The sequence below is a fragment of the Panthera tigris genome, chromosome B1 (assembly GCF_018350195.1).
Source record: "Panthera tigris isolate Pti1 chromosome B1, P.tigris_Pti1_mat1.1, whole genome shotgun sequence".
Taxonomy (NCBI): Eukaryota; Metazoa; Chordata; class Mammalia; order Carnivora; family Felidae; genus Panthera; species Panthera tigris.
The window spans coordinates 202,413,567-202,441,123 of NC_056663.1; the positions used below are offsets into that span (position 1 = coordinate 202,413,567).

The following is a 27,557-nucleotide window of genomic DNA, read 5'->3' on the forward strand; positions in this document are numbered from 1 at the left end:
GAGATGTTCGAAGCTCTACAGAGACTGTGAAGGCACAGTTACGAAGACGACCCACATACCCCTCACCTGGACTCACCACACGGAACATGTCGTCACACGTGTGGGTGTTGAGCCACACACTTTTTTGGCTTAACACGTGGAGCCTGCGTGCACCCTAAACACGTCAGCACAAACCCTGGAGGACAGGACACTTCGCTGTGTGACCACATCAAAGATACACCGTCCATGTGACATTCTCATCCCGTCCCCCATGTCCCCCACCCAGCCTTTGTAGCTTTCCCCCAACCCAGCCCCTTGTCAACTTTTCTCCTCCTGCAACACTGCATTTTCTGAGTTGAGGACAGCTGCCCACCAGCATGGGCTTACGGTGTCACGTCAGAGCTGGCAGACATGCTCCAGGCGTGACGGATCCTTCCTGCGTGATCGCACGGGAGGCCCCCAGCATCAGTCCGTGCCCTGACGGGGAGGTCACCTCTGACCAGTGTGCAGGGGGTGGTCTGCCGGATTCTTCCAGCGAGGGGCACCTGACATTCCCTTCGTGATCTGCCAGTCACCTGTGGCTGCTGCTCCCGGACGGCGGGGACACTGCATCCCCCAGGCGAACACCCGCTGTTTGTCATGACCACCGAGGGTGCTCACCCGGACTGACAGCCACCCTGAAGGCCGCACGGCGGCATTCTCTGTCATGTCTGTCATGGAGCAGCGGTGAGCGTCTGTCAAAGAGCTGCCTCGCCCTCCTCCCTTCTCTGAACACCCGATGACTCCTGACTGTACGTGCTATAATCTACCCTATGATTCTTTCTGATGCCAGCGAGGGCCCTGGGAGCCAGCTCCTACGTGCCTCTGACCTCTGCTTCCAGCTCCCCTCTGCTTGTGCTCACACCACAGCGTGGAGCCATCTGAGCAGCACGGGGGCTGGGCCGCAGCCCGGCCCGCAGCCCCATCAACGCCCTCTCCACCAGGCTTCTGCTTTTAAAGGACAAATTCCTTCTCATGCTCAGAAAGCAGTGACCCCTTCCTCTCTCACAACTACAGGAACAGAAGAGAAAGGCAAGACAGCGTGGCAAGGCCCCGGAGGAAGTTGGTGGGGCAGCAACACGCGAATCAGACTCGCAGGGAAGCGCCCTCTGCTTGCCAGCACTTTCCAGAGCTACCACCACACCTGGGCCTCTGGCCATGCCAAGGAAAAGGCAATTACAGAGGCGCTGGGCAGGCCTTACCTAGGGAGGGAGGCCTCTTGGATGACACTTTGAACTGGCTGTTGCTTGACTGCACGGTGGTGGCTGTGCAGGATACGGAGGAGGTGGCGGACGACGTGGCCATCACGACTTTGTTCGCCTCCAGGAAGGCGTCTTGGAAATTGTATAAGCACTTCTGTTTGGCGGCACTTTTTTTCTCCTTGCTCTCCGACATGGTGGGCGCCTCGTCGCTGGGCGGAGGCGGGAGGGCTTCGGGTCTGGGTTCGGACAGCGCTGGCCCTAGCATGTCACCCCCTTCAGAGAAGAATGCGAGAATTAAGGCTCCTGAGGAACACATAACCAACACCTACGGGACGTCTGCCAACAGAACTCCTAGCACTGGGGCCGCTACAGAGGCTGGGGTCACACGGGGTGATGCTAGACAACGAGTTTTCATCTAGGAAAAAACGTATTGAGCACCTACTATGTGCCAATTCCTGTGCTAGGTGCTTTCCCAAAGCGGTTTTACTTAATGTCTTAAAGCTACGTTCTGAGCTTGGTGCTATCATTCCCATCCTAAAGATAGAGAAACTGAGGCTCAGAGAGGCTAAGCAACTTGCCCAAGGTCACACAGCTAGAAATCCTTTCCAAGCACAGATGTCAAGTCTAGCGTGCTTTTCTGAGCACATGCGGGGGGCTGGGTGTGGGGCCACCAAGGGCTCTAACCACGTGAAGACAGAGCTAAGGGTGCAGCCAGCCCCTCTTCGGGTGCACCTTTCCCTACAACTGGAGTAACAGCTGCGGCTCAGCAGCTGAGCGCTGGGAGGAGGGAGCTGAGAGGGGACAGGCCCCATGTAGGGTCAATATCAATACAGAAACAGAAAAGGAACGTAAGTCACGGCATTCAAGTCGACGGTGGTGCTGCTGCAAGACCCCTGTGTGCTGGGTTGAGGGCTAGTTGTGATCACTGCTCGAGAACCAGAGGCCAAACACTGAAGCCTGGAGACGAGACGCTGGGCAGCGCTGGGGTGGCAGAAACCCCGCTGGTGCGCAGGGCCCTGGCTGGCGGCAGATGTGGGCGGCTGCAGCGGGACGGGGCCGAGGGGCCTCCCACTAGCGACAAAGGCGGGGCCCGACTAGCCTAGGGCTTCTACTGGGGGACCGAGGCAACAGACGGCGATCCACCCAGCTCAGGTCATTTTAAACCTTTAAGAAAGTTTTAACAAGTTCCTTACCAGAAATTGTATCTGGCAAGAAAGTGCCAGGATTCCAGTTCTTATCATTCATCACTTCTGATCCCCAAAGACTTATAAATTTAGAACTATTCCACTCTGGAGTATTCCCAAAACAGCTTGGATAAATATGGTCTTGAAGAGATGCATTGAATACCTGATGCTTATTTGTGTGATTCTGAACAGGTGCTGGCGGTAAAGCCTACAAAAAAAAATGTTCTAATCACATATCAAAATTAATATTCTGTTTTTACCTACGTAGTTAAACTACAAGCAGACAAACCATGACTGAAAACCCTGTGGGGACGCGCTCGCTGTGGGCAGGCGTCCCGGGCTGAACGCTTCTCGTGGAGCGCTTACTTGGTTGGCTGTCATGCCGTGCACGATCGGTCACGTGTGAACCAGGCGTAGGTTTTAAAAGCAACTGGTGTCTCCGGGAATCTACCAAATAGACCTGAGACCACTCAGCAACGTACAGCACTCCTCCCTCGGCACCGTCTCCGTGGGGCTCGCTTGCGTACGAGCTGCTCCTGGGGCTCAGCCTCATCTGGCATTTCCAGGATCACTGCTAAAAAGCCAACTTTGGAATCACTAATGAAAAATGGTGAAAGTCTTAAACTACTGGCTCACACCTGGGCGAAGTGCAGGCACGTCTGAGGAACTATGGATTTCACGTGAGCCCGGAAGCACGCCCAGGCCCTGCCGGGGCACAGAGGGCGGGTGGCTGGCTGCACACTCCCCTGGCTCCCCACCCCCACCCCCCTCCTCCTGCGCAGAGGCAGCCCCTGCGTCTCCCACCCAGCCTCCTTCCAGTCCTTTCCCTCCCGGCAGCCACAGTGAGCTTTTGAGAGCGAGGCACTCCCTTGCTGGGGACATACCAATGTCTTCCCGCTGCTCTTAAGAGAAAATGGCAAGTCTGTAACATGGCCTGGCCTGGCCCTCCTGTTTACCAAGCCCCTGACACACAGGCCTTCCCTTGGCCCTCAAATCCAATCTCCTCCTTGACCCTGAGCTTTGCCTGTGCTGCACCCAGGTTCTAGAACATCCTAACCTCAGCTCACAACCTCGCTGACTTCCATTCATCCTTTAGGCCTCAGCCTAAACATCCCTTCCTCTAAGAACTCATCGCTACCTTTGCCCTCACCACCCAGCACCCAAGACCAAGGTGGGCCTTCCCAGGCAACACACCTAAAATCCAGTTTTCCCACTTAGAGCTTACTATGGCTATGACTCAAGACTTCCTTGTGGTCTGCTGGTTTAACTTCTGCCCTCCTTCAGGCGGGTCCTGGCCCTGCTGCCCCCTCACCTTGCTGGTGCCAGCACACAGCTTTCCCTCCCCAGGAGGTTGGACAAAGCCCTCAGGGCCTGACTAGGGCAGAGCTTAGGAGGGAATGGGGACAGCACAGGGACAGTCCACATCCACAGACAACTGCCCCACAGCAAGACAGGCTGCAGGAGCCAAAGCAGAGACGTGTCTGCATGGCCTCTGCCTGGAAGGGGAGAGGGCACCGCAGCAAGCAGTCAGTCAGGGTTCAAGAGATGAGGAGGCAGTGGCGGTAGAGACGGAGAGGAGGGGTTCTGGGGCCATCAGGACATTCGCTGCAGCTACCGGAGCAGGAGCCAGAGACCACAGTTCCCAGGAGGTGTGGTCAGTGACACAGCTGGTCGGAAACACCAGTCCTGTTCTCAGTCTTTGGGCTGCACAGCCTGATGGGTCTGGACGCCAGCTCTCCCTTTTACTAGCTGTGTGACCTCAGGCAAATTACTCAATCTTTTTGTGCTTTAGTTTTCTCATCTGTAATTTGGAAACACCTACCTCCGAGGGTTGTGGTTAAGAATTAAACTGGACAGTGGGTGTCGCTGTGCAGCACACAGATGGCTGAGGTGGACGGTCACCACTTTGTGAGACTGGTCCTTAGACACAGAGCAACCCCGCCCTGCCCCCGGCCACGCCGCCCATCCTGGGTACCAAGAGGAAGTGGGCATCACGCTGCTCAGGTGGCTCAGCACACTCGTTGGCCTGGAACAGGCTCAGGGAGGTGGAGGTGCGGGGTGGGGAAGGAGTGGACCCTCGGGCTGTCGAACGGGAAGAAACAGGTCTGGATGCCCAGGACCAAGGCAGGAGCCTAATCTAGCTGTTCTGTCAGGGGAGCCCCATGGGCAAAGAGTGAGGAGACCAAGAAAGCTGTACTTCTACAGACCCCAGTTTTCACAAAGTCGTGATAAACTAAGAGCTGCTTTGCTGAGGAGGAATCGATGGGAAGGGAGTTTCTCCGTTTCGAAGACCTTCTGCTAAGGGGCAGAGAGCCCGACAGGTGGAAGCCAGCTGGCTCCGCAGGCGGCACGGCTGCTTTGAGAAGGCCTGGCGGGCAGCTCTGCACAGCCACAGCACGTCCGGGCCCCGAAGCTCCTCACTACTTCCCGAGACCCTCCTGACCCACGGCTGAGAGCAGACAGACTTCCCCTCGAGGGAGCCTGGCTGAGAGCCTCGCTGCTGCCCGCCTGTGTCCAGAGAGCTCATGCTCCCCCTTCCAAACCCTAGCCAGCCTCACCTCCTCTGCAAAACCACCCCACGGGCTCAGTCAGCAGCCCTCCCTCTCCAGGGTGACCTTCCTACTCTGCATGTACAATCCCTGGTAAGGTGTGCCATGGCATTCCGAGGTTTGGATTTGATTCTGTCTTTGTCTTTAGCCTCGGAGATCCTGAAAAACAGGGGCCATGGCTCACCTGTTTCTGTTTTGCTAGCATGTAGCACAGGGCCTGGCACATACCGGATGTTCAATAAAGGCTGAACAGAGTTTAATTTAGAAGGAACGGGAACACAACTATAAAGCTGAAATAACTGAAAACTTCAATTCAATTCAATTCACACACTTCTTCAGAAGCCCATTTACTCAGGGCAGGAAGTCCAGTTGTAGAGACCAAGGGAGCAGGTGGTCCCCACAAACAAGCTGTGTTTATGGGAATGCTCTCCCACAAGACAGCTAAGCCTCAACAGATGTGGGTTTCCTTTAGGACAAAAACCGGCTTCTGTCAACTAGACCGACTGCGGGGCCGAGTACAACTGCCCGCTCAAGTACACCAGTGATTTAAGCATAAAAATAGTCTCTCAACATGTGGATAATGCTGTTGAATTACAACACTGATTTATTTCGCTCTTTGTACAAACCCACACGGCTTCAATTAACAGAAGTTTTCAACTGTTCTCCACTTTGACACAAAAGTGATTTACAGGAAAGTAACATTTTTTCTTTTAATTGAGAGCTCTGACAAACACACATGACAGACGCCTTCTAAACACCTTCCGGGTTTCTGCGGGAGCCAGGAGACCCAGCCGTACTGCACACCAACCCACCTCCAACCCAGATTCCGTCAACATGGCTGCTGAACACAACTAGCCAACAGCGCAAAAGACCGAGTCTGTGCACCCACGCGTGAGAGCAGCTGCCAACACTAAGCACTCAAGCAGAAAGGGATTCCAGTTACACCCCAGTGAGCGGGAAGCGGGATGAGTGACTATTGCTTCTTCTTACTATGGTTCTTCAACATTCCTGCCAGAGACAGTAAAGAGGCCAAATCACCACCTTTGTTTCGGTCTTGCTATTTCTCAGGCCAGAAGAATTGAATACAGCCTCTGAAACAAAATACAGATAAAAAATCACAGGGGCGCCTGGGTGGCTGAGTCGGTTGGGTGTCCGACTTCGGCTCAGGTCATGATCTCACGGTTTGTGGGTTCGAGCCCCACATAGGGCTCTGTGCTGACAGCTCAGAGCCTAGAGCCTGGAGCCTGCTTCGGATTCTGTGTCTCCCTCTCTGCCCCTCCCCTGCTCATTCTCTGTCTCTCAATAATGAATAAATGTTAAAAAAAATTTTTTTAAAAATCACTGCAGGACCCCCAATGGCAATCTGTTTCTGTCCCTGTGTTCCATATAGCTTTTTTCTTCCTCAAATTCCAACCTGACCTCAGACCTGCTCCATGTCTGGTTTCATCACTTTTGCAGTGGTTGTGCTGAAGTAACCCAGTGAGGGAGGGGACAGATGTACAGGGCCCAGGGCCACATGGGAGCCACCTTGCCAGGCTCCACTCATACTGAACTCACTGAGGGCCAGGATATGGTGACCATTTCTGACTATTCCTCACACTCCCAGTGAGACTTCAAGACCTCGCTCTATCTCCATTACTAGGCCCTTTCCTAGCACAATGTCTGTTTCAGAACTCCGTTTCCAGATGGAAACTATGCAACATTTAGAGCTGGAAGCCTTGGGCTTCTTCTGAGCCCAGCTCTGCGGTCATGGCCCTCTGCTCCTGGGCCATGGAGGCCAGCAGGCCGGGCCTGCTCTGTGAAGGAGCAGGGGGCGCAGCCTGCCAGCTCACAGACATTCTTCTCTGAGAGGCTGTGTGGTCCCCCTCTGCTCGCACTGTGTCCAGTAAGGGGGACATGACACTCTAGCTCCCAGAAAAATGGCACCAAACACCTCTGTAACAAGGTGCTGAGCCACAGAGAAATCAAGGGGACTCTTTCACAGAGTGAAAACGTGTGGGGACGGGATGGTTTCCTTGAGGGCACATGCATCGTCGTCACGGTGACGGGAGACAGGTCTGTGGTCCCGCGGGAGGCAGGAGAGCTGGAGACTGCCAGGAGGAGTTCAAGGCTCCCAGGGGTCTTCCCCTACTTAGGGCCTTGCTGTTCTCACCGAGTAAGTTGAACAAAACGTGACCCCATAAAAAAAAATCACTATACATATAGGAAACAACACATCCACAGGAGCAACCAAACACCCAGATTTAGATCCTCAAGGTTTCATTCAAACACAGAACTATGTGTAAAATGCTTAAAGAAAGAAAAGATGAAAGAAAACATGATCAAGGAACAAGAGAACATAAAAAGTTGCTAACGTATTTTAAAAATAAATTAACGAGGGGCGCCTGGGTGGCTCAGGCGGTTGAGTGTCTGACTTCGGCTCAGGTCATGATCTCGCAGCTCGTGAGTTCGAGCCCCACATCGGGCTCTGTGCTGACAGCTTGGAGCCTGGAGCCTGCTTCAGATTCTGTGTCTCCCTCGCTCTCTGCCCCTTCCCCACTCACATTCTGTCTCTGTCTCTCTCAAAAATAAATAAACATTAAAATTTTTTTTTTTTAATAAATAAACTAATGAAAGCTTACAAATCAGAACCACAGATGGAATCAATACATCAAACTGAAGCGGCAGGTTAGACACACCAGAGAGTCACATAACTGGAAGGCGGATGCAAAAGGGGTTCTCGGGACAGACTGGGGCAGACGCACAAAGCAGGGCGGCAGGCCAGGGGCAGACGAGGGACATAGAAGATGAAAGGGTTGGGCATCATCAGACAGGGATTTAAAATGACTAATGTGGTGAAGGCTTGAGTGGAAAAAGCACACAACATGTGAGAACAAACAGGTAACGTGAGCAGTGAGAAGGAAACTGCAGAAGAATAGAACAAGCTAGGCACAAAGACAGTGCAAGAGAAATGAAGAACGCTTCTGATGAAGTGATCATCAGTGGACGGGACGCGGCCAAGTAAAGAGTCAGTGACCTTCCAGATCTGTCAATAGAAACTTCTCAAACTGAAATGCAAAAAGAAAAAAGAATCAAAAAAAACCCAAACCAAAAAAACCACCGCCACCACTGACCAAAACCAGAGCAACACATCCAAGAAGTGTGTGACAATTTCAAAAGATGTAACAAACAGGAACTAGAATACCAGAAGAAGGCAGATAAAAGACACAAGAAATACCTGAAGGAATAATGGCTGAGAACATTCCAAGATTAATAAAAGACAATGAACCACAGATCCAGGATGCTCAGAGAACACCAAACAGAAAAAAACACACCCCCAAATCTACACCTAGGCATTTTATATTATCAAACTGAAGGAAACCAAAGACAAAAAGAAAACCTTGAAAGCAGCCTGGGGAAAGGGAGGGGAGGAGTGGGGAAAGGAAGGCAAGAGGAGGGGAAGGGAGAAGAGAGGGGGAGGGATCCCTGCACCTCTAAGAATAAGGAAGAGAATTAAAGAGGACATCTCATCAGAAACCATGCAAGGTAAAAGTAGAGTGAAATTTGCTTAAAGTGTTGAAAGAAAAAACCCCGCCAACCTAGAATTCTGATTCCAACGAAATTATCCTTGAAAAGGGAAGGAGACATAAAGACCTCCTCAGACAAACAAAAACTGAGGGAACTCATCGCCAGCAGACCTGCCCTACAAGGAACTTGTAAGATTTTCTTCAGGCAGCAGGAAAATGATATAGGTCAGAAACCTGGATCTGCATAAAGAAAGGAAGGGAATGGGGAAGAAATAAATCTAAGTGAGATAAACTTATTTTGCATTATTCATTGATCTAAAAGATAACTTTGCTTAAGCAGTAGCAGTAACAATGCACTGGGTGATTAATAAACAGGTAAGTGAAAACAATACAGCACTGTCACAAGGGATGGGAGGGAAGGGCTGGGAACACTCTATGAAAAGGTACCTATATTAACACGAAGCAGAGCAGTTCTTTGAAGGAGGACTTAGATTAGGTAAAATGTATATTCTAATACAACTGCCAATTTTTTAAAAAAGTATCACCGGTATGCTAAAGAGAAGAGCTAAACTAGAATCAAAAAATTAAAAGTGGAGAAGGCAAAAAAGAAGCCTCTGGTAATGAACAGAGAATCGGAAAATGGTTACTCTTAACCCAAAACATCAAAAATCACTTTAAATGTGGCTAGTCTAAATATACCAATGAAATGACAGAAACTGTATTCAGAGTATATTAAAAAACAAGACCCATCTACGTGTGTCTGCAAGAAACCTACTGGAAGTATAAAGGCCGCTTTAAGTTAAACGTAAAGAAATGGAGAAAGAGACACCCTGCTGATGTAAATGAAACACTGGAGGAGCTGTGTTAATTTCAGACAGGCCAGCCCTCAGAGCAGGGAAGATTCTCAGGGATAAAGTAGGGCAGTACATAATGATACAGAAGGGCTAATCCCCCCAGAACACGTAACCATCCTGAACATGTGAGCACCTAACAACACAGCGCCCGGCTACGCAAGACAAAAACCGACAGGACTGCAGGAGGAAGGGGAGAACCCGCCCGTAGTCGGGAGGCTCTGACACCCACCCCTCTGTCAGGAGTGGACAGATCCAGCAGCAGGTCAGGAAGGACATCGTTGGACTCAACAGCACCATCAGTCAACGGCACCTAACCACCTAACGGATGTCTGTAGCCGACTTCATCCACCAACTGCAGAATATGCAAATTCTCAAGGCCACACTCACCAAGACAGCCCACATTCTGGGCCACAAAGCACACTTCAACAAATTCGAGAGAGTAAAAGTCATACGATGTCTGCTCTCAGACCACAAGGGAATTAAAGCAGAAATCAGTAACAAAAAGAAGGCTGCGAAATCCGCAAATATTTGCAAATGAAACTCCCTGTCATATAGTTTTAATTTTTGTCTAGAATTTCATTACTGCCTTTTCCTCCTGCAACTACATTTAACTTTGAAATGACTTCGATGTCAGCATATAAGATACATGTATCACTGGTACAAAGACATTTGAAAGCCAGAAACAATCTTCAAGTTTTCCTAAGTTCAAACAAATAAACTTTCTACACTACTCATCCCAAGCGTTTTAGGTTCTAAATATTTACCCACAATGGCCACAGTATGAATTAAAAGAATTACAACTATAATGACACGAAGGCTTAATGGTGACGGATGCCACTTTACCAGAGTAAAGATCCCTAAAGGCCCCACGAACACAGACAGGGAAGCAGAAGAGCTCCGTGAGCACAGCCGCCCTCCTCCACGTTCAGTGCCCACCTCTGTCTCCCAATGACATGGGGACATCCTCTGAACACGCTTGCTCTGATGTAACTGAACAAGTGTGTGAATTCTCTAGAAGGGGCTTCTACCAACTCCTGTGGGGTTGTGAACACGTTATGCATTAGCCACACGTGTATTCACAGTATTCGCTGAAGTCAAACTAACTCAAGTAATACAAACTAATTTTGGAAGACCTTGTAAGTGACAACGCTAGCTTGTTAGAGAAACAAACGTCTTTTGATCAGCTACAATTGAAGTATTTCGCCAAATGCATCTCATTTTTCTAAATAAAAATGGCATCCAGTTAATGTATTTTACATGCATCACTGAACAGTCTTGACATTCATAGCACAGTGACTGAAATGAAGCTTAACAGCTCGTCCTCTGTATTTGCCCTTCTACCTATGAATCCTTCATCACGTCTATCTACTAGATTAAAACTGAAAAGGTATTAGATAAATAGATTTTTTATACAGATGATGCTCCCCCAAAATATTTTTCTTCTCTTTTACCATTTCAGGGACTACTTATAATGCTCTGAGAAAAGGCCAAAAGTTAGGGGGAAAAATATCCGTTTTTAACTGGAGTGTCCCAGCAGCCTCTGGGGAATAATCAGCTTCACTGCACTCTATTTCTAGGGGTGGTTCCTAGGGACTAGACAGCAGTTCTATCCAGGGAAAAACAGAGTGGATAGCTTCCCCACCTCATATATTCCACCAGAGAGAAAGAGGCTATGTAGGCCAGGCGACTGTGAAAACTGGCTGGCTTTGAATATACACCTGAAAATGCTATTTCAAATCATTTTACTAATAAAGCCATCACTCAATGTCAAACTGAGGGATATCCAATTGAACAAAATTTAAGCATAAACCTGGGTAGTTACCAATTACTTATCACAACAAAACGTAACAAACTGATTCACTTTACTCTGAATCAGTGGTTGTCACTCTCCTACCCGTGCCCCTCCCCAGAAAACAAAGCCCACTGGTGGGCTACACACACCCCACTTCACGGCAGACGCCCTTGCAGGGAGAAAATGTGTGTGCGGTTTGAAAAAGCCCCTTCCATCCTGCGTTCTCCTCCCTTCTCCCAGTTAAGAATCACGGTTTTAAATCATAAGTCTGTAGTTTGGGGAAAATTTTATTTTTGATTAAAACTAATCTTGAACCAGAATAACTGATAGAAAAGGAAACCAAAAATCAGAATTTAGAAGAGTCAATAAAGCTAAGTTCAAAATAGCTAAGGAGGCAAAGCTATCTAAGGTACAAAGAATAAAACCAACCTAAGAATTTCTCTGCAAAGCCTAAGCTACTCAAATAGAAGCATGGTGTTCTCTGAGAAGAAATACATGAAAATCGAACTTCTTCTAGATGCCCACTCTTTCTCTGAACAAGCTTGCAGCACAGCCAGTTTCTGGGATGCCCTTTCCCGTGTGCCCGCCAGCCACCCCTCAACAACCACCTGACGCTGGGACTTCTTCCTGTAATGCGCTCAGGATTCCTCCTTAAGTGTGTGTATTTCGACAAGTCCTTAATTTTTGCACATAGAGAGCATAATCATTTCAGATACTGGAGAGCCCCGCTTGGGTCAGAAGACTCATGCGTACTCAGTATTTTGCCCATACAATGTTAGGAAAAAGAGCCAGGGCCCAGGGCACCATAAGTAAAGAACCGAACTATGTCTTGGTGAGAAGAGCTGTCTGTGCAGGCACCCAAGGATAACTCGTTATGCCAACATCACCTGGGAAACTCTTTACATTCTAGTTAATTCTGAAGGAATACATCATGACTTTTGTGATTGTTCTTACAACCGTGAACATTCAAAATTCTGAGAGCTTAAGAGATTACGATAAAAGGAGACATCTGCAGACCTCCCATCAGGAGTAGACATGGTCCTATACAAGTTGACAATTTATGACTTTTTGTTAAACTATGCGCTTCTTGCAAAGACCTTAGTGACAGGGGAGCTTCAGGCCCTCTCTGCCTTGACTTACCTTACTGTGTGTGAAGGGGGGCGCTGTATACAAGGTGGGGTGGATGAGAGGGCGGGGCAGGTGTGGGACTGCGTGCAAAGGCACGTGTCCGTGGATGTGGGGGTAAAGATGCAGAGCAGGGTGTGTGGGCTTCTCTGGGCTCATGAACTGATGGCCAGGAGGAAGGGCGCCAGCTGTCATTGCTGATGCTGTCAGTCCAGAGGCTTCTTGTTTACAAACATGACATTCACAAGTGTTTGGAGTTTGTTCAGCCTGGAAGGAAAGAAAAAAAGAAAAAAGTACCCAGTTATTTAGCGAAACAAAGAAGGGACAAATTAAAAAGTCACATTCTGCTGAGCAGCTACACAGCCAAAACAAAGCTGGCAGGGCTCATCTGATACCTCAAGTCACCCAGGGCCCTCCTTGTAAAGTACAGAGGGGACCCCATGAGCCCAGGATGCAGGAAACCTGAGGAGAGAAGAGATGCACACCTCACTCCCCAGCCGGGCGTCTGCTGAGGTGGCACCCGCACCGGTGTGCTCCCGTGCCTGTCCGCGAAGGGACAAGGGGACTGGCAAGGGTGGCAGAGTACAGAGGGGGGCTGGGGCCGGGGACGACAGAGCACTGGTACTGGGCTCCACGGGGCTCGCACTGCTAAGGCGTGGTTACATGGAGATTCTGTGAAGGTACCAGAGACAGGACTCAGCTGAGGGAAGAGAGGCAGTCGGTGGCTTCTCTCCCTCGAAACAAGGTAAAACTGAACACAATTGTCAAAGCAACCATCTGAGGATCTGAAAGTCCACCAAAGGGAAAAAGCAAATTGAGAAGCATTTATCCGTGCCAATCTACTAGAATGTCAGGTAAGAGAAATGGGAGCCTAGCCCTCTTGCCTGGGGCACTTCCCGTTGCCAACAGCCCTTAAAAATAAACTTAAAAAACCCCCCAAAAACAAAAACAAAGAATCAACAGCAGAATTAAAATGGAATACTAAAATTTTTGTCTGATACAAAAGAGGAACAGAGGAACAAAACATATGAGACCTAGAGAAACAGACAGCAAATGGCAGCTGTTCACAGCACCAATCATGACATGAACCATAAACAAAGCACTCCAGACCAAAGGCAGGATCGATGGACAAGATGCAAATACAAGACCCAACTAAAAGATTCAAAGACAAATCCTACATTCTAAGACATGAAAAAATATATAATGTGCACACACAGTAATTCTAAGACAGCTGGAATGACTCTTCATGTCACATGAAATGGTCTTTAAGAGAAGAAATGCTAGTGGAGAATCATCTCATAATGACAAAAGAGTCAATATACCAGGAAGATGTAACAATAATACATGTATACACCTTCAACAACACTGTCCCAAATGCATGAATCAAAATCTGGCAGATTTGAGAAGGGAACAGACGATCCCGCAGTTATACTTGAAGACTTCGGTACATCTGTCAGCAATTTTTAGAACAAGACAGAAAACCAGTAAGGATACAAAAGACTTGAATAATGGTATCAGTTTGACCAAACTTTCATTTGTAGGACACTCCACAAGAGCGGAACACAAATTATTTTCAAGTGTACATGGGGCATCATCTAGGAGAGACCACATGTTAAGCCATAAAACAGGTCTCAATAAGTTTTCAAGTTCTAAAATCAGTAATCTAAGCTTAGACTTCACAAGTTAGAAAGGGAAAAACAAACCAAAGACTGCAGCAGAAGTAATGAAGATCAGAATACAAATAAATGAAATTAAGAGAAAAACAGAGAAAATTAAAACCTAAAATTGGTTATTTACAAAAATTGATAGACCTCTAGCAAACAAAATTTGTAAGAAAACAAAATTACCAAAACCAGGGGTTAACATCACTCCAGACCCTGTAGAATTAAAAGAATTTATAAGTGAATACCAGAAACAACCTTATGCCATCAAATTAGGTGAAATGGATGAATTCCTAAAAAGACACAAATTTTTTAAATTAACTCAAGAGGAAATAGAAAATCTGAGTAAACCTATTAATAAACAAAACCCGAATGAGTAATTGTAAGTCTTCCCAGAAAAAAAAAAGTCCAGGTCCAGGGGATTTCACTGGTAAATTCTATCACATATTTAAGAAATCTGAATTTTAGACAAATTGCTTCAGAAACTGTAGGCAGAATAAACACTTCCCAACTAATTCCTTAAGGCTAATATTATCAAAGTCAGACAAAGATGTCACAAGGAGAGATGACCATAAAATAGTATCTTTCATTAACATGGATGTAAAAGATTAGGAAACCAATCCAGCAACAAACAAAAAAATTATATACCACACCAAGTGGGATTTATCCTAGGAATACAAGGTTGGTTTAATATCCAAAAATCACTTGATGCAATACACCACAGTAACAAAATGAAGGATGAAAACCACAGGAACATCTCAATAGATGCAGAAAAGGCATCTGGAAAACCAGATACATGTCCATGATAAAACTCTCAGGAAACTAGGAGTTGACAGGATTCATGTCCTCCACTTGGTAAGGTCATCCCTACACACTGTGCAGGTAGCATCACACTAGTAACAGACTGAGTACTTCCCTCCAGGCCTGGGACCAAGGCAAAGACATACGCTTGCAACGCTTCCCCGCAGAGCTGGACTGGAGGCGCTAGCTAGCTCAGGAAGGCGAGAGTAAGACATTAAAAGCATCCAGATTGAGGAAAAAGTAAAACTGTCTTTATTCACAAACAACATAATCTTGCATGTAGAAAATCCAAAGGGATCTACCAAAAAAAAAAAAAAAAAAAAGGAAAAACAACAAAAGAATAAATGAGTTTAAGCTACAGAATATAAGATCAATATATAAAAATCAACTGTATTTCTACATATTGCCAACAATCAATTGAAAACTGAAATTAGAAAATACCATTTACTGCAGAATCAAAACCATCTAATACTTAAGAATAAATTTAGGAAGTTCAAGACCTACTTACTAGAAATTTTAACTGCTGAAAGAAATCAACAATGATTTAAACAAATGGAAAGGTATAGTGCATTCACAGACTGACAGATTCCAATTTTGTTAGGACTATATTTTCCCCAAATTGATCTGTATTATCCCACAAATAAAAGACTAGGCCCAGAGGATTCTGCCCAGGTGAATTCTACCAAATATTCAAGAATTCAACTCAATCTCTATCAAAATCCAGGCAAACTTTTTTGTAGAACAAGCGGATTCTAAAACTTACATGGAAACATAAAGGATTCTGAACAGCCTAAACAGTTTTCAATAAGGCCTCACCAAGCTGGAGAGCAGATCCTACCTTATTTCCAAACTTACTATAAAGCATAGGTCAAATACACTATGGGAAAGGACCCAGAGGTCAAATAAACACAGAATACAGAGTGCAGACAATCAACACTTGTATTTATAGTCAAATGATTTTCAGCAAATGGCCACTGCAATTCAACAGGAAAAGAGATGGTCTTTTCAACAAATGGTGCTGGGACAATCTGGATATCCACATGTGCAAAAAGATGAATTTAAACCCTACTCTCACACCATAAGTAAAAACTGGGTCAAATGAACAAGACCTGAGTAAGAGCTAAAATTACAAATCGTCTAGAAGAAAACAGAGTTTTGTATTAGGCAAAGTTTTCTTGGATGGGACATCAAAAGTATGATTCATAAAAGAAAGAGTTGATGAATTAGAATTCAGCAAAATTAAAAACTTTTGATTTTCAAAAAATACCATTAAAAACTAACAGACATGCCACAGACCAAGAGAAAATGTTTTCAGATCACATAATTATAAAGGAGGGACAACACATAAAGAACTCTTCTAATTCCTATAACTCAATAAGCTGGAAAAGGAAACAAATGGCCCATCGATATATATAAAAGAATGCTCAGCTTTACCCATAAACAATAAAATGGAGACTGAAACTTGAAGGGATTACCAATTCTTATCAAACTGGCAGCACCCCAAAACTGTATGATAGCAGCCTCTTTGGGGGGGGCAGGGCAGCCATCACACTCTGACCCAGAAAAGCCACTGCTGGTGACCAATCCTGGGGATAGACCTACTTATGTATGAAAGATGCGTGAGGACGCTCCCTGAACAGTATATAGGGGAAAAAGAGGGAAGCAAACACAGGTGCCCAGCAGCAGGGGACTAAAAAGAAAAACAAAACCATGGTACATCCACCTGCTGGAACACAGAGGGCAGCAGAAGAGAACAAAGTGCACTCTGTACAGGGCGAGTTGGTCAGGGAACTGCCTGTGCACATAAGCCTTTTCATTTGAAAGGGGAAGAAGAAACATTAGTATTTGCATAAACAAACACCGGGAAGACACACGACAATGAGTAAGACTGGTTATCTACTGGGACTAAAACTGGGGGTGGGTAGGTGCTGGCCAGGGCAGATGGTGAAGGACAAGGGGGCAGGACTTCTCAATGTAACACCTTTTCACCATGTCACCGTCCTTGCCTGAACCGTGGATCTACACTGCCTATTAAGTAAGTTAATTAACTAAGCATCTTGACTTTTACCTGGTCTTCCTTTCACTTAAAAACTACGTGATAACCTATTTATAAAACTGAGTCTCTAAGAAAAGACAGTTGTCTCATGAGGTATTACCTTCAGTTAAGAAACCAGATATCCACCAGAAAGAAAACCTCCCTTACAAAATCAACCATTTCTGAAATTTTAACATTCCACTATTTTACTTATTAAAAAAAGTCTCACTGGGTGGTTCAGTCAGTTAAGCATCCAACTTTGGCACAGGTCATGATCTCACGGGCCATGGGTTCGTGAGTTCGAGCCCCATGTCAGGCTCTCTGCTGTTAACACTGAGCCTGCTTGGGATCTGCTGCCTCCCTGCCCCTCCCCCACTCACGTGCACGCGTGTGCACGCGTGCGCTCTCTCTCTCTCTCAACAATAAACATTTAAAAAGCAAAAACACAAACTCTCCCCTTGCTTCTTTACAGAAAAAACCCTCTATGATACCCAAATATCTGGAGCTACTCTGGAGAGCTACAAAATCAAGACCGTCGATTAGACTCAAGCAAGAGGAACGAGATCAAAATGGGGCTCAGGAGTCATGTTTGTTTGTTTTTAAAAGCATGCTCTGATCCTCTCCAGTGCTCATCTTCAGAAGTTATTCAAAACAACACAATTTTACATTCAATAATTCTCATGTTTAGGAAATACACACAGAGAAAGATACCCTTGGCAAAACACAAAGTTCAGAAAGATAAAATCGTACCTGCTGAGTTGGGTAAGATGGGGGTGGACTGTCCACTTTACTTTCCTCTTTCCTGGGGCTCCCATTGCCTAGAGCTACGTCTTGCTTTGGGGCTCCTGGCGGCTCCCCACTGCTTTCGCCATCTGCCTCTTCGTCGTCAGCCTCTGAAGAGCTACTACTGGTACTGCTTACCTGAGGGGACTTTAGAAACAACCTTTATCATTTATACTTTTCAAAACGCAAGAATATAAAAAAATAAGATGCCAGATCACCATTTTATGCCACTTATTGTCACCAGGAAGAAGTTGTACCCATACCTCATCTTTCAGAGCCATGTTTTCCCCGCCACCATTCAATTCGCTGTGGATTCCATTCATGTTGGCCACCACCTCAGTATCGTCGTAGTTACTCAATGGATAAATATCAGCAAACTTAGCTGACAATGGTGCAACGTCTTCGTCATCACTACAACTGAGACAGGCAGAGATGGTCACCACGAGGCCATTTACCCGGAGGGACAGTGAGTGAACCACCCACAAAGCACAGACGTCTCCTTCACGGACACTATTCTTGTTCACAAGAGTGTTACACTGAGCGCCACACACTTCCTACTATCTCTCAGTAACCTGAGCACAAGGAGAAAAATGCCTGAACAATTACCATTGGTACTATTTAGAAGAATGGAAAACAAAACTCCAAAAGTAGAAAAATGTTGGAAAAAGCATAAAAATGTAATCAGATTAATCACTGCATTCCCACTCAACTTGAAGTGCCTTGGTCTACAGCTGTTCTCTGCCATTTCCAAGCAGACACAATTTTTTACTAAAATTAAAGGACTACAAAGGACTGCCAAAATTTCAGACATAGCCAGGTGAACAAAACTTTAAGGCACTTAGCTGACAAAATACTGAAAGTTTTTCACCATAAGGCCAGCTCTGGACAAGTCAGTCATGATCTTACGTAAGTATCAGCTTTAGCAAGACATCTAAACAATGGGCAAATGAAATACTTACTAAAAATTATAAGCAAATTTCAAGACTGTAGCCAACGAAGGCCACTTCAAACATACGCTTTTCTGGTGTGTGGAAAGAGTGGGCACGGAGCTCCCACTGCAGTGCAAATTGTTCAAGGTGTGATGTGACCACACGTGGTCACCCCATAGTCTATGTGAGCATGCCTCTGAGTCCATCTTCTGCCTCAGCATACAACAACCTCCAGAAGGAAAAGTCCTAAGAACTAGCGACCTTTTAGCTTCAGAAGAGCGTCCAGAATTGCTCAACTCAAATGTCTTTCCCATTTTTAGGAAGAGAGTCAACATACTACAGCACACTCACCAAGGGAAGCACACAGCACCCACCGGGTGCGGGCTGTGCAGGCTTCCTGAGGGCCTGTGGTGCCTGAGGTGACGGGACATTTTGCCTTGGTCGACACTCAGCCGCTCCTGAGATGTTATCACCACCATGACCCACAGATGAGGAAACCGAGGTTCAGAGATGAAGTGATTAAATCGTCTGCTCGACGTAATGAAGGCGGGCTGCACTGGCCCTAGAGCCCACCAAAACTGGAGGGCACTGCTGAACAGAGACTAAAACCGCACGACTCTATTTAAGCGCCTTCACGATGACACCAAGAAAGAGACAACACGTACCAAAGGCAACGCTGGAGGGCTTCAGGTCACGGTAAATCGTATCTGGCAGACATTAGCCCCAGGCTGCTGAAGGACCAGAGGCCCGGAGCGGCCACGGACAATCCCAGCCTGAGGAGAAAGGTGCCCACAGCCCACTTCCTCCACCACGTGACAAGGCACAGGAGCTCACACCTGACGCTGGCAGCTGTGACATGTGAGCAGGGATGGGCTCTTCTGACACACATTTTTATCAGGCTGTATGTGTTTCCTGCCGATACGTTTTTTAGAGGCTGGTAAACAGCTGGCTGGGACACTCTTGACCCTCCTTCACAGACTCCCAGAGAGCACAGGGTGTCCAGGACTAGAAAGCAGTTCGAGCTCAACAGAGTCATGGCATTCAGACCAATCCCTTTAGCATTATTTTGTGTTTGAGACCAGATGCATATTGAGGACTGGAAGACTCCAAAGGAAAGCCTCGGAGTCATCGTGAGAAATCCAGATGGAGGCAGTGAGAAATCTGAGAAGCGCTGAACAGCCCGCAGTTGGGGCAACAATCTCTACTACTGGGTACCGGGGCTGATGGCCGTCACCTGCACAGGGCTCCTGACCCCCCCCCCCCCCCATGCTCTACGATAAGCGAAATACAAACCTAAATGTACCGAAATAAAATAAAAACACGCATCCATGTGCAACCCGTCCAGAAGTCAGGGTGGAAAGCCTCAACAAATGACAGGGTCACAACTCCGAACAAACGTGGGACCACTCACCTACGGTGTGAATTGGCGATAGTGGCACAGCCACCTCGCTCATACAAAATGTACTTCTAGATAACGTGGGAACACGGAAAACAGAACCTTTCAATCGCTTGCTAAAGTGATCATCTGGGTTTTTAGCAAGACATGGAATAAGCATGAATGCTGAACGGACAATGAGGCGGAATGAGCTTCGGGCTGATCACCCTCAAATAAAATGAGGAAACGTGAAGCCAGAACTGAAGAGACACTTCCCTGCATACCAACGTGGTTTTTCTTTACTGGCATTTATTAATTTACCATATTTTTTTTTCAGGTAATGAAATAGTGTCAAAGTTTGGGTTTACTGATTTCATATTTTAAAAGTTGCTTAAAAAATGAAGGATCCTTTTTCTGGAAAAGCACTATAATGATATCCATACTTCTGCAGACAATACTGTCCATACTTCTCATTACTGGGTTACGTAAATTTCTGAAATCTTATTACAAAGTCACAACTTACAAAGTTGGTGCAGAGCCATTGTCTGTGAGGATGAGTCTGGGATGTTGCTGAATTGTAATGGGAGAGCTGGAACCTGACCCTGAGCTTGCTGAGGACACGCTAGGTGGGCGCATCTCAGAGAGATAGTCGGGAGCAGAATCCACTTGGAGGGGCAGCTGGTGACTGTGGATGTCGCCAGTGACGGGGGGGTCCATGACACCACAAGTGAGGATGTGTGAGAGGCTGCAGTCATCACAAGCACATCTGAGTGGGAATGAAGGACAGTTACCCAGAGAGCCAGGAGAGAAGGTCAGACCACACTCTGTCAGGGTCGGCGCCTCTGCTGAGGCCGTGGGTCCCACAGGCCCTCTGTGCCCACACGACAGCACAGGCTCACCTTCTCCTGTAGTTGCAGTTGGGGCAGTCGGGCATGCTCAGCCGGGAGGACAACATGTGCCTCATGGCGTCCGTGAAGTTGTTCTCACCAGCAACTGCTTTCTTGTTGGTTAGCTGGAGGGAATCATCAAATGAGAGGTTAACTCTGCAAGACCTATTCCCCAATCAGGTGGTCTGAGTTTTCAGTAATCATGGTAATATGTACCACGCCCATCTAGAAGCCAGCGGCCACAGCTTCCCAGAACAGGAAAGGGCCACGAAGGGGTGGGGGGAAAGGGGCAGACCTGAAATGTGCAGCAGCCCTTGGCTAGAGCTGCACAAAGGTCAGGGAGCAGGAACACCCCCCCGCTGGTGCCTCACCAGCAGACACCAGCCTTGACCCCAAATGGCTGTGTGCTCGGGACTCACTAGGGACCAGGAGCTCAGAACTAAACTGTGGCCCCCAAGGAGCTCAGACCCTGAAAGAGGAAACCATGAGGCGGGAGGTGCTCCAGCCCAGATCTGTGCAGGAGGCCACGGAAATGGAAACAGAAAAGCAGCTCAGCAGGGCCGGTGTGTGTGGGGCGGGGGGTGATTCACAGGGGAGGCGGTTCGCTGGTAACTTCATCAGAGGCCAAAAAAAAAAAGAAAAAAAAGCCTCTGGGTCAGAGGCAGAGCACTGAGCTAAGCATCCAATGAAACACCTCTAGAAGGCCTACTGACCCTGGGCTGAGCAGGAAAGGGGTCTTGGCAGACTGGGAGGAGAACACCGTGCCCAACAGGCCTGCACACACGGAGCTGTAGCACGAGTGGCACTTGTGACACGTGATGGCAGCTGGCAGGTGGGAGCAAGGCCAGTTGGGGAGGACGCCCACTGCAGGGACAAGGACCAGCAACTGAAGGGGGTGGAGCCAGGAGCTACGTGGAAAGTGGCACCCAAACTTCCAATCAACGAGGCAAGCATCTGGATTTCAGAGAAGCCTGTGGACCAGCTCTGGCAACGGAAGGGGTGAGGCTGGAAGGGCCATTTGATAGGACAGAATCCATACAGGAAGGGTAGGGGGGGGCCGGGGGCAGGAGAGCACGCTGAGCATGGTGCCCTCTACCCGTGGGGCCCAGAGGAGACCACAGGGGTGAGGACAGGGGGCACCAATGTCTGGAGAGGGCCAAGGGAGAAAAGCTGGCTGGAGAAAAGCAGCAGACGCCAGCATGTGGACGAAAATCAAGGGGCGCAAGCTTCCAAAGTCGAGTGCCCTGAGGCCATCATGACAAGTCACCGCCCCACCCCCCACCCCCCCCCCCCCCCCCCCCCCGCAAGCCTCAGTGGGTGCAGAGGGGCAGGGAAGAGCCTGTGGGGAAGCAGGGAGGCAGGGAGCGAGCAGCACTGTCAGCAGCCACACTGAACGTACGGCCCAGGCGTGTGGGAGGCCGGGAAACGGCCTGAGGGGGGTGGGCCCAATCCCACTCTGTGACCCCACCACCTGCCTAGAGAGCACAGGGCTAGAGGGGGTCACTTGATAAACGGGTTTTTCCTTGAGGAATACAGAGGATGCGGAAACAGATAAGGAAAATTAGTTTATCTAGGATTAACAACACTATCTCAGGAGCAGGCAGGGCAGTGTGGCCTTGAAATGGTGGGGTTTCCCGAGCTGCATTCCCGCTCTGGCGTGCAGCCTCCCCACAGCCTTACCTGCTCCTCAATGAATCGCCTTTGTTTGAAAAGCTCCCAGTCCTCTGTCAGCATGCGCTGTTTGGTTTTCATGGTCATCTAGTAAGGAGATGCAAACAAAAAACCTCAGTACCAGCAAGAGTCACCCAGGCGTCTGCGAGGGGAGATCTCAGATCTGGTGCATGTGACAAAGCACCTACAGAGGCTCCACCTCTTTCACGTGCTCTTCTTACGTGGGAAACACGGAGGAACTCACATTAAAAAAAGAAATTAAGATGTCAGAGCTGAATCTGTCACTGCAGTAGTGAACATTCATCCTTTACCGAAAGCCTCTTGTTATGTGCCCTGCCTGAACCAGAGATCCAGAAACGGAGATGACCCAGCCTGCCCGTGACGAGCCTGCGGACAGGACACCGGCGTCACAAAGGGGCGAATTTGGTACAACTGCACTCACACGAGGCCCCTGGAGGAGTCAAGTCCACAGAACAGAAGGTAGACGGGGGCACCAGGGGCTGGGAGGGGTGGGGGGAAGGGAGGGCTGTTGTGCAGTGGGACAGGGTGTCCTTCAGGGAAGGTGGAGACGTTCTACAGGCAGAGGCTGGGGACGCTCACAACCATGGGAATGTACTTACTGCCACTGAACTGGACGCTTCACAGTGGTTAAAACTGTAGATTTTATGTTACGTGTATTTTACCACAATTAGAAAAGAAGCCCAATTGAGGGGGACAGGGAATAAAGAATGGGCTCAAAGGTACAGTTTTAGTGGGCGGGGGGAGGCTATGAAACAATGAAGTCTTGATGTTTATCTAAATGTATTCTTCTAATTATTAAAATCTTCAGAATAACCTCTAAAAACATAGATGTGGGATTTGTATCTTCCAAATTATCCGAACAAAGAAAAGGAGGGGGGGGGACATATTTAATCCCATAGACAAGAAAATACTACCAATAAACCCTCCAAAACAAAACAAAAGTAATTTCAAAAAATAAATTCATGCTTTTGGAAAAAAACATTTTTAATCATTTAAACCATAAGAGAAGAAATCAAAGTTGAAAGTACAGTCCACAGAAATAACTGACAATGAAAGCCCCACAAATCTGATTATGTAAGATGTGCCCAACATGTAGAAGAAAATGTACCGGTTTAGATGCATTTCTGAGAGAACGAAACAGAACAAAAGACTGAAAAGTATGTGTTCAACCTAACAAGCCAAAGGAACAAAATAAAAATGAGAAACAAACCCATAAGGCAGGAAGAAATTAAAGGTAAAAGCAGAAATTATCAGGAAAATGAAGAAGCAAATGTGATCAATAAACAGGGGAACACTGTTCTCCAAATTCCCTCCCAGGCCGACCAAGGGAAGAAAAGGCCCCACAGGAAAAGTGGGCCTGAGAAAGGGCAGACACAGGCAGGGGGGGCAGGAGGAAGTAACTGTACAAGGTAGACATTCACATCCAAAGAAAAGCTGTGAGCAGGTGGCTCACAGGCTGTTCCGCTGGGCCTGCACAGTGCTTTTTAAAAAGCTGAGTCAACATTAGAAAGCTCTTGAGATTCCACCTAAGGGCCAGACTTCTCTGGACGTCTTCGCAGCTCTGAGGCACCTGCCCTTTGCCGCCCTCCTGGCCGAGGGTGTGGTGTTTCCTTTGGTGCAGATGGTGCTCTCCATGCCAAGTGTGCCAGGGAGGCGGCCGGGGCGTGGGCAGCAGCTCTCCCACAGCCTCCCCTCTGAGCACAAGCTTGTAATCCCTTGTCTAAACGATGCAGACAACTTCCTAGGCGAACATCAATTTGTGGAGCTGACTCATGAAGCAAAACCCCCAGAACAGACAACAAAGTAAAATGTAAACTGAAAAGGCAGCATGAGGTCTAGAATCCTCGCTCCTCCTCCCTGCAAAACAAATCATGCCCCAGGTTTTAGGGTGTATTCCCTCAAATCCTTTATGGAAAAAAAAAAAATTTTTAACTGGATGCTGCTAAAAACATCATGGAAAGTTTCTCAATTCATTCTACGAGACTAGCATAACCTTTATGCAAAACAGAGAAGGCCTCAAAGACAAAGAGTCAATGATACCTCAGAATACAGACACCAAAATCCTAGTATCAGCTACTTAAATCTAGTTATGGGTTAACAGAGAATACACCATAATCTAGTAAGACGTTAATTCCAGGGATGCAAACATGTCTCAAAATTAGGAAACCTAATCTCTCACTTCATATAGAAAAATACATAAAAGAAAAAACCATACAGTCAAATTCAGTATCTACTTCTGCTTTTTACAAAAATCGTAACTTCAATAAGCTAGAAAAGGGAGCCTTCCTTAATTTGCCAAGAACTATCATCAGTAAGCGAGGCAAGCACGTGACCTAACGGGAAGCCAGAGCAGAGCACAGCGCCAACAGCAGTAGCCGACAGCAGTAGGCATTCGTGCTGTGCCGAAGGCTTTAACCGAAGCCAAACAAACCAGTTCAAGTGCCAGAGAGGGTAAGACAAAACATTATTGTAGGGGTCACGGTCTCCTAGAAAATTCGAGGCAGCCAACTCAGAAACTCCTGGAGAGTAAGGGTGTTGGGTGGAGTGCCAACAGCGTGACAGTGCGGCCCCAACACCCGAAGCCCCCAGGTATAAACTTGGTAGGAAACAAACGGTAAAATCATAACACAGAATACAAAAAAAAAAAAAAAAAAAAAACCTAAAAAGAGAATATATACCATCTTCTTGAATGGGAAGATTCAATATCGGTGCCAGTCCTCCCTTTACGTGACATACGTCTGCTGTTTTTAGGAAAAATCTTTTTCTCACAAGTAGCTATCACTATGGCACATTTAAAGACGATTTTAAAGGAGCTACACATTAGGAAAGGTAGTAATTTCTGTATTTTAGTATAGAACTCGGCACACACTCAGTAGAACTACTGTTTTGACCCTCTCCTCACATCCTCTGTGATTAACTTTTCCGAACATTTGGGTACCTGCAGGCTTATGTATGTGTCAAATAACAAATAAAGGATACGTTTTAAAAAGCAAGCAAAAACAAGTGATTTAAAGCTGTCAGCCGTCTCCCATGTCCATGCTTACTTGTGAATACTCAATTATTTTACAGATGTTTTGAAACCTTGAAATTACTACATAATTCCTAAACTACTACTCGATTAGAAGTGACTGATGTCCATTCCAAGGGTTCTAGAAAGACTGGTACCTTCCAGATGCTAAAATTACTCAGTTTCCCTAATTTGTATTAATGGCATCATGGTTTCTTGATAGGTGAGTGAAAATAAATTTTTGGTTGCTTTAGTAAAGAGGATGTCTTTTCTTTGTGGGGAAAAAAAGGGAAAATACTTTTTTTTCCTTTTTCTTATTGTGGTAAAATACACATAACATAAAATTTGCCACCTTAACCATTTTTAAGTGTACAGTTCAATGGTATTAAGTACATTCACATCATCGTACAAACATCCCTACCATCCATTCCCAGAACTTTCTCATCCTCCTCAAATGACACTCTGTCCCCATTAGTAATAACTCCCCGTTCTCCCCTTCCCCCCCCCCCCCACTTCCCTGGCTCTGGTCCCCATGAATTAACACTTTCTGTCCCTAAGAATCTGACTATGGTAGAGACCTCATATAAGTGGAGTTCTACCATATTTATTCTTTTGTGTCTGCTGTATTTCACTTGGAGTCCTATTTTCATTCATATTTTTGGTCTTCCATTTAGGTCCTTGATCTACCGAGTTAATTTTTGCATATGGTGTGAGGTAAGGTTCCAATGTCATTCTTCTGCGTATGGGTAAGTTTTGAAATCACAAAGTGTGAGTCCTCCAGTTTTGTTGTTCTTTTTCAAGATTGTTCTGGATACTCTGGGTCTCCTGAGATTGCATATGAATTTTAAGATGGGTTTTTCTTTTTTCTTAATGTTTATTTTTGTGAGGGAGGGATGCAGAGAGAGAGGGGGACAGAGAATCCCAACCAGGCTCTGTACTGACAGCTGCGAGCCCAATGTGGGGCTCAAACTCATGAACCGCAAGACCATGACCTGAGCTGAAAGACAGACACTCAACTGACTAAGCCACCTAGGTGCCACAAGATGTATTTTTCTATTTCTACAAAAACAACTTTACGATTTTGACAGGGATAGCATGGAGTGTGTAGACCACTTTAGCTAATACAGACATTTTAACATTATTAAGTCTTCCAACGAACATGGCATGTACTTCCCTTTATGTCTTTAATTTCTTTCAGAAAGTTTAATGGTTTTCACTGTATAAACCTTCCACCTCCTTGAGTGAATTAATTTATAAGCATTTTACTCATTTTGATAGTGTTGTAAATGGGATTTTTTATAATTTCCTTTGCAGATTATTTGTTGTTAACGTACAGAAATATAACTTTTTGTGCACTTTGTTCTTGATGCTTTGCTGAATTCATTTATTAGTTCTAGTATTTTTTTTTTTTTTACCAGTCTTTAGGATTTTCTACACATAAGATCATATCATCCACAGAGATAATTTACCTTCTCCCATCCCAATTTGGATGCCTTTTATTTTTCTGGCCTAATTGCTCCGACCGGAACTTCTAGTATCATGTTGAATAGAAGCAGAGAAACCAAGCAACCTTGCCTTATTCCTCATCTTAGAGGAAATGCTTTCAGTCTTTCACCACTGAGTATGATGGTTCCCATGGATTTTCACACACGGCTTTCTTATGTGGAGGTAGTTCCCTTCTGCTCCTAGTTTGTTGAGTGTTTTATCATGAAAGAGGGTTAAATACTGTCAAATGATTTTTGTGCATCAACTGAGACTATCATTTTTTTTTTTTTTTTTACCCCCTCAACTCTGTTGATGTAGTCTATTACACTGATCAATGTTCACATATTGACCCTCCTTCCAGTCCAAGAATAAATCCCACTTGGTCATGGTGTAAAGTTCTTTCAATATATTTATGAATTCTGTTTGCTTCTGTTTTGTTGAGAATTTTGCTCCAATGTTCTTAAGGGATGCTGGCCTGTAGTCTTGTTGTTTTTACGGTGTCTGTGGGGCTTTAGTATCAGGGTAATGCTAGCCTCACAGGATGAGTTGGCGAGCTTCTCTCCTCTTCAATTTTTTGGAAGGACTGATGTTAATTCTTCTTTAAATATTTGACAGAATTCACCTGCGAAGCCGACAGGTCCTGGGCTTTCCTCTGCTGGGAGATTTTTGATT

General features: G+C 46.5%; 1 protein-coding gene across 10 annotated transcripts in view; it reads right to left on the reverse strand.

The window, feature by feature from the left end:
- Nucleotides 1-27,557, reverse strand: part of FAM193A (family with sequence similarity 193 member A) — a 163,507-nt gene that overhangs the window by 22,752 nt on the left and 113,198 nt on the right. For all 10 annotated transcript variants that reach the window (XM_042985100.1, XM_042985099.1, XM_042985101.1 and 7 more), the window contains 8 exons: nt 22,382-22,459; nt 20,714-20,826; nt 20,338-20,580; nt 17,774-17,927; nt 17,478-17,657; nt 12,246-12,497; nt 2,414-2,612; nt 1,221-1,493 (listed from right to left, as the gene is read on the reverse strand). In XM_042985100.1, the coding sequence (XP_042841034.1) occupies nt 1,221-1,493; nt 2,414-2,612; nt 12,246-12,497; nt 17,478-17,657; nt 17,774-17,927; nt 20,338-20,580; nt 20,714-20,826; nt 22,382-22,459 (1,492 nt within the window). The remainder of the gene's footprint in view (nt 1-1,220; nt 1,494-2,413; nt 2,613-12,245; nt 12,498-17,477; nt 17,658-17,773; nt 17,928-20,337; nt 20,581-20,713; nt 20,827-22,381; nt 22,460-27,557) is intronic.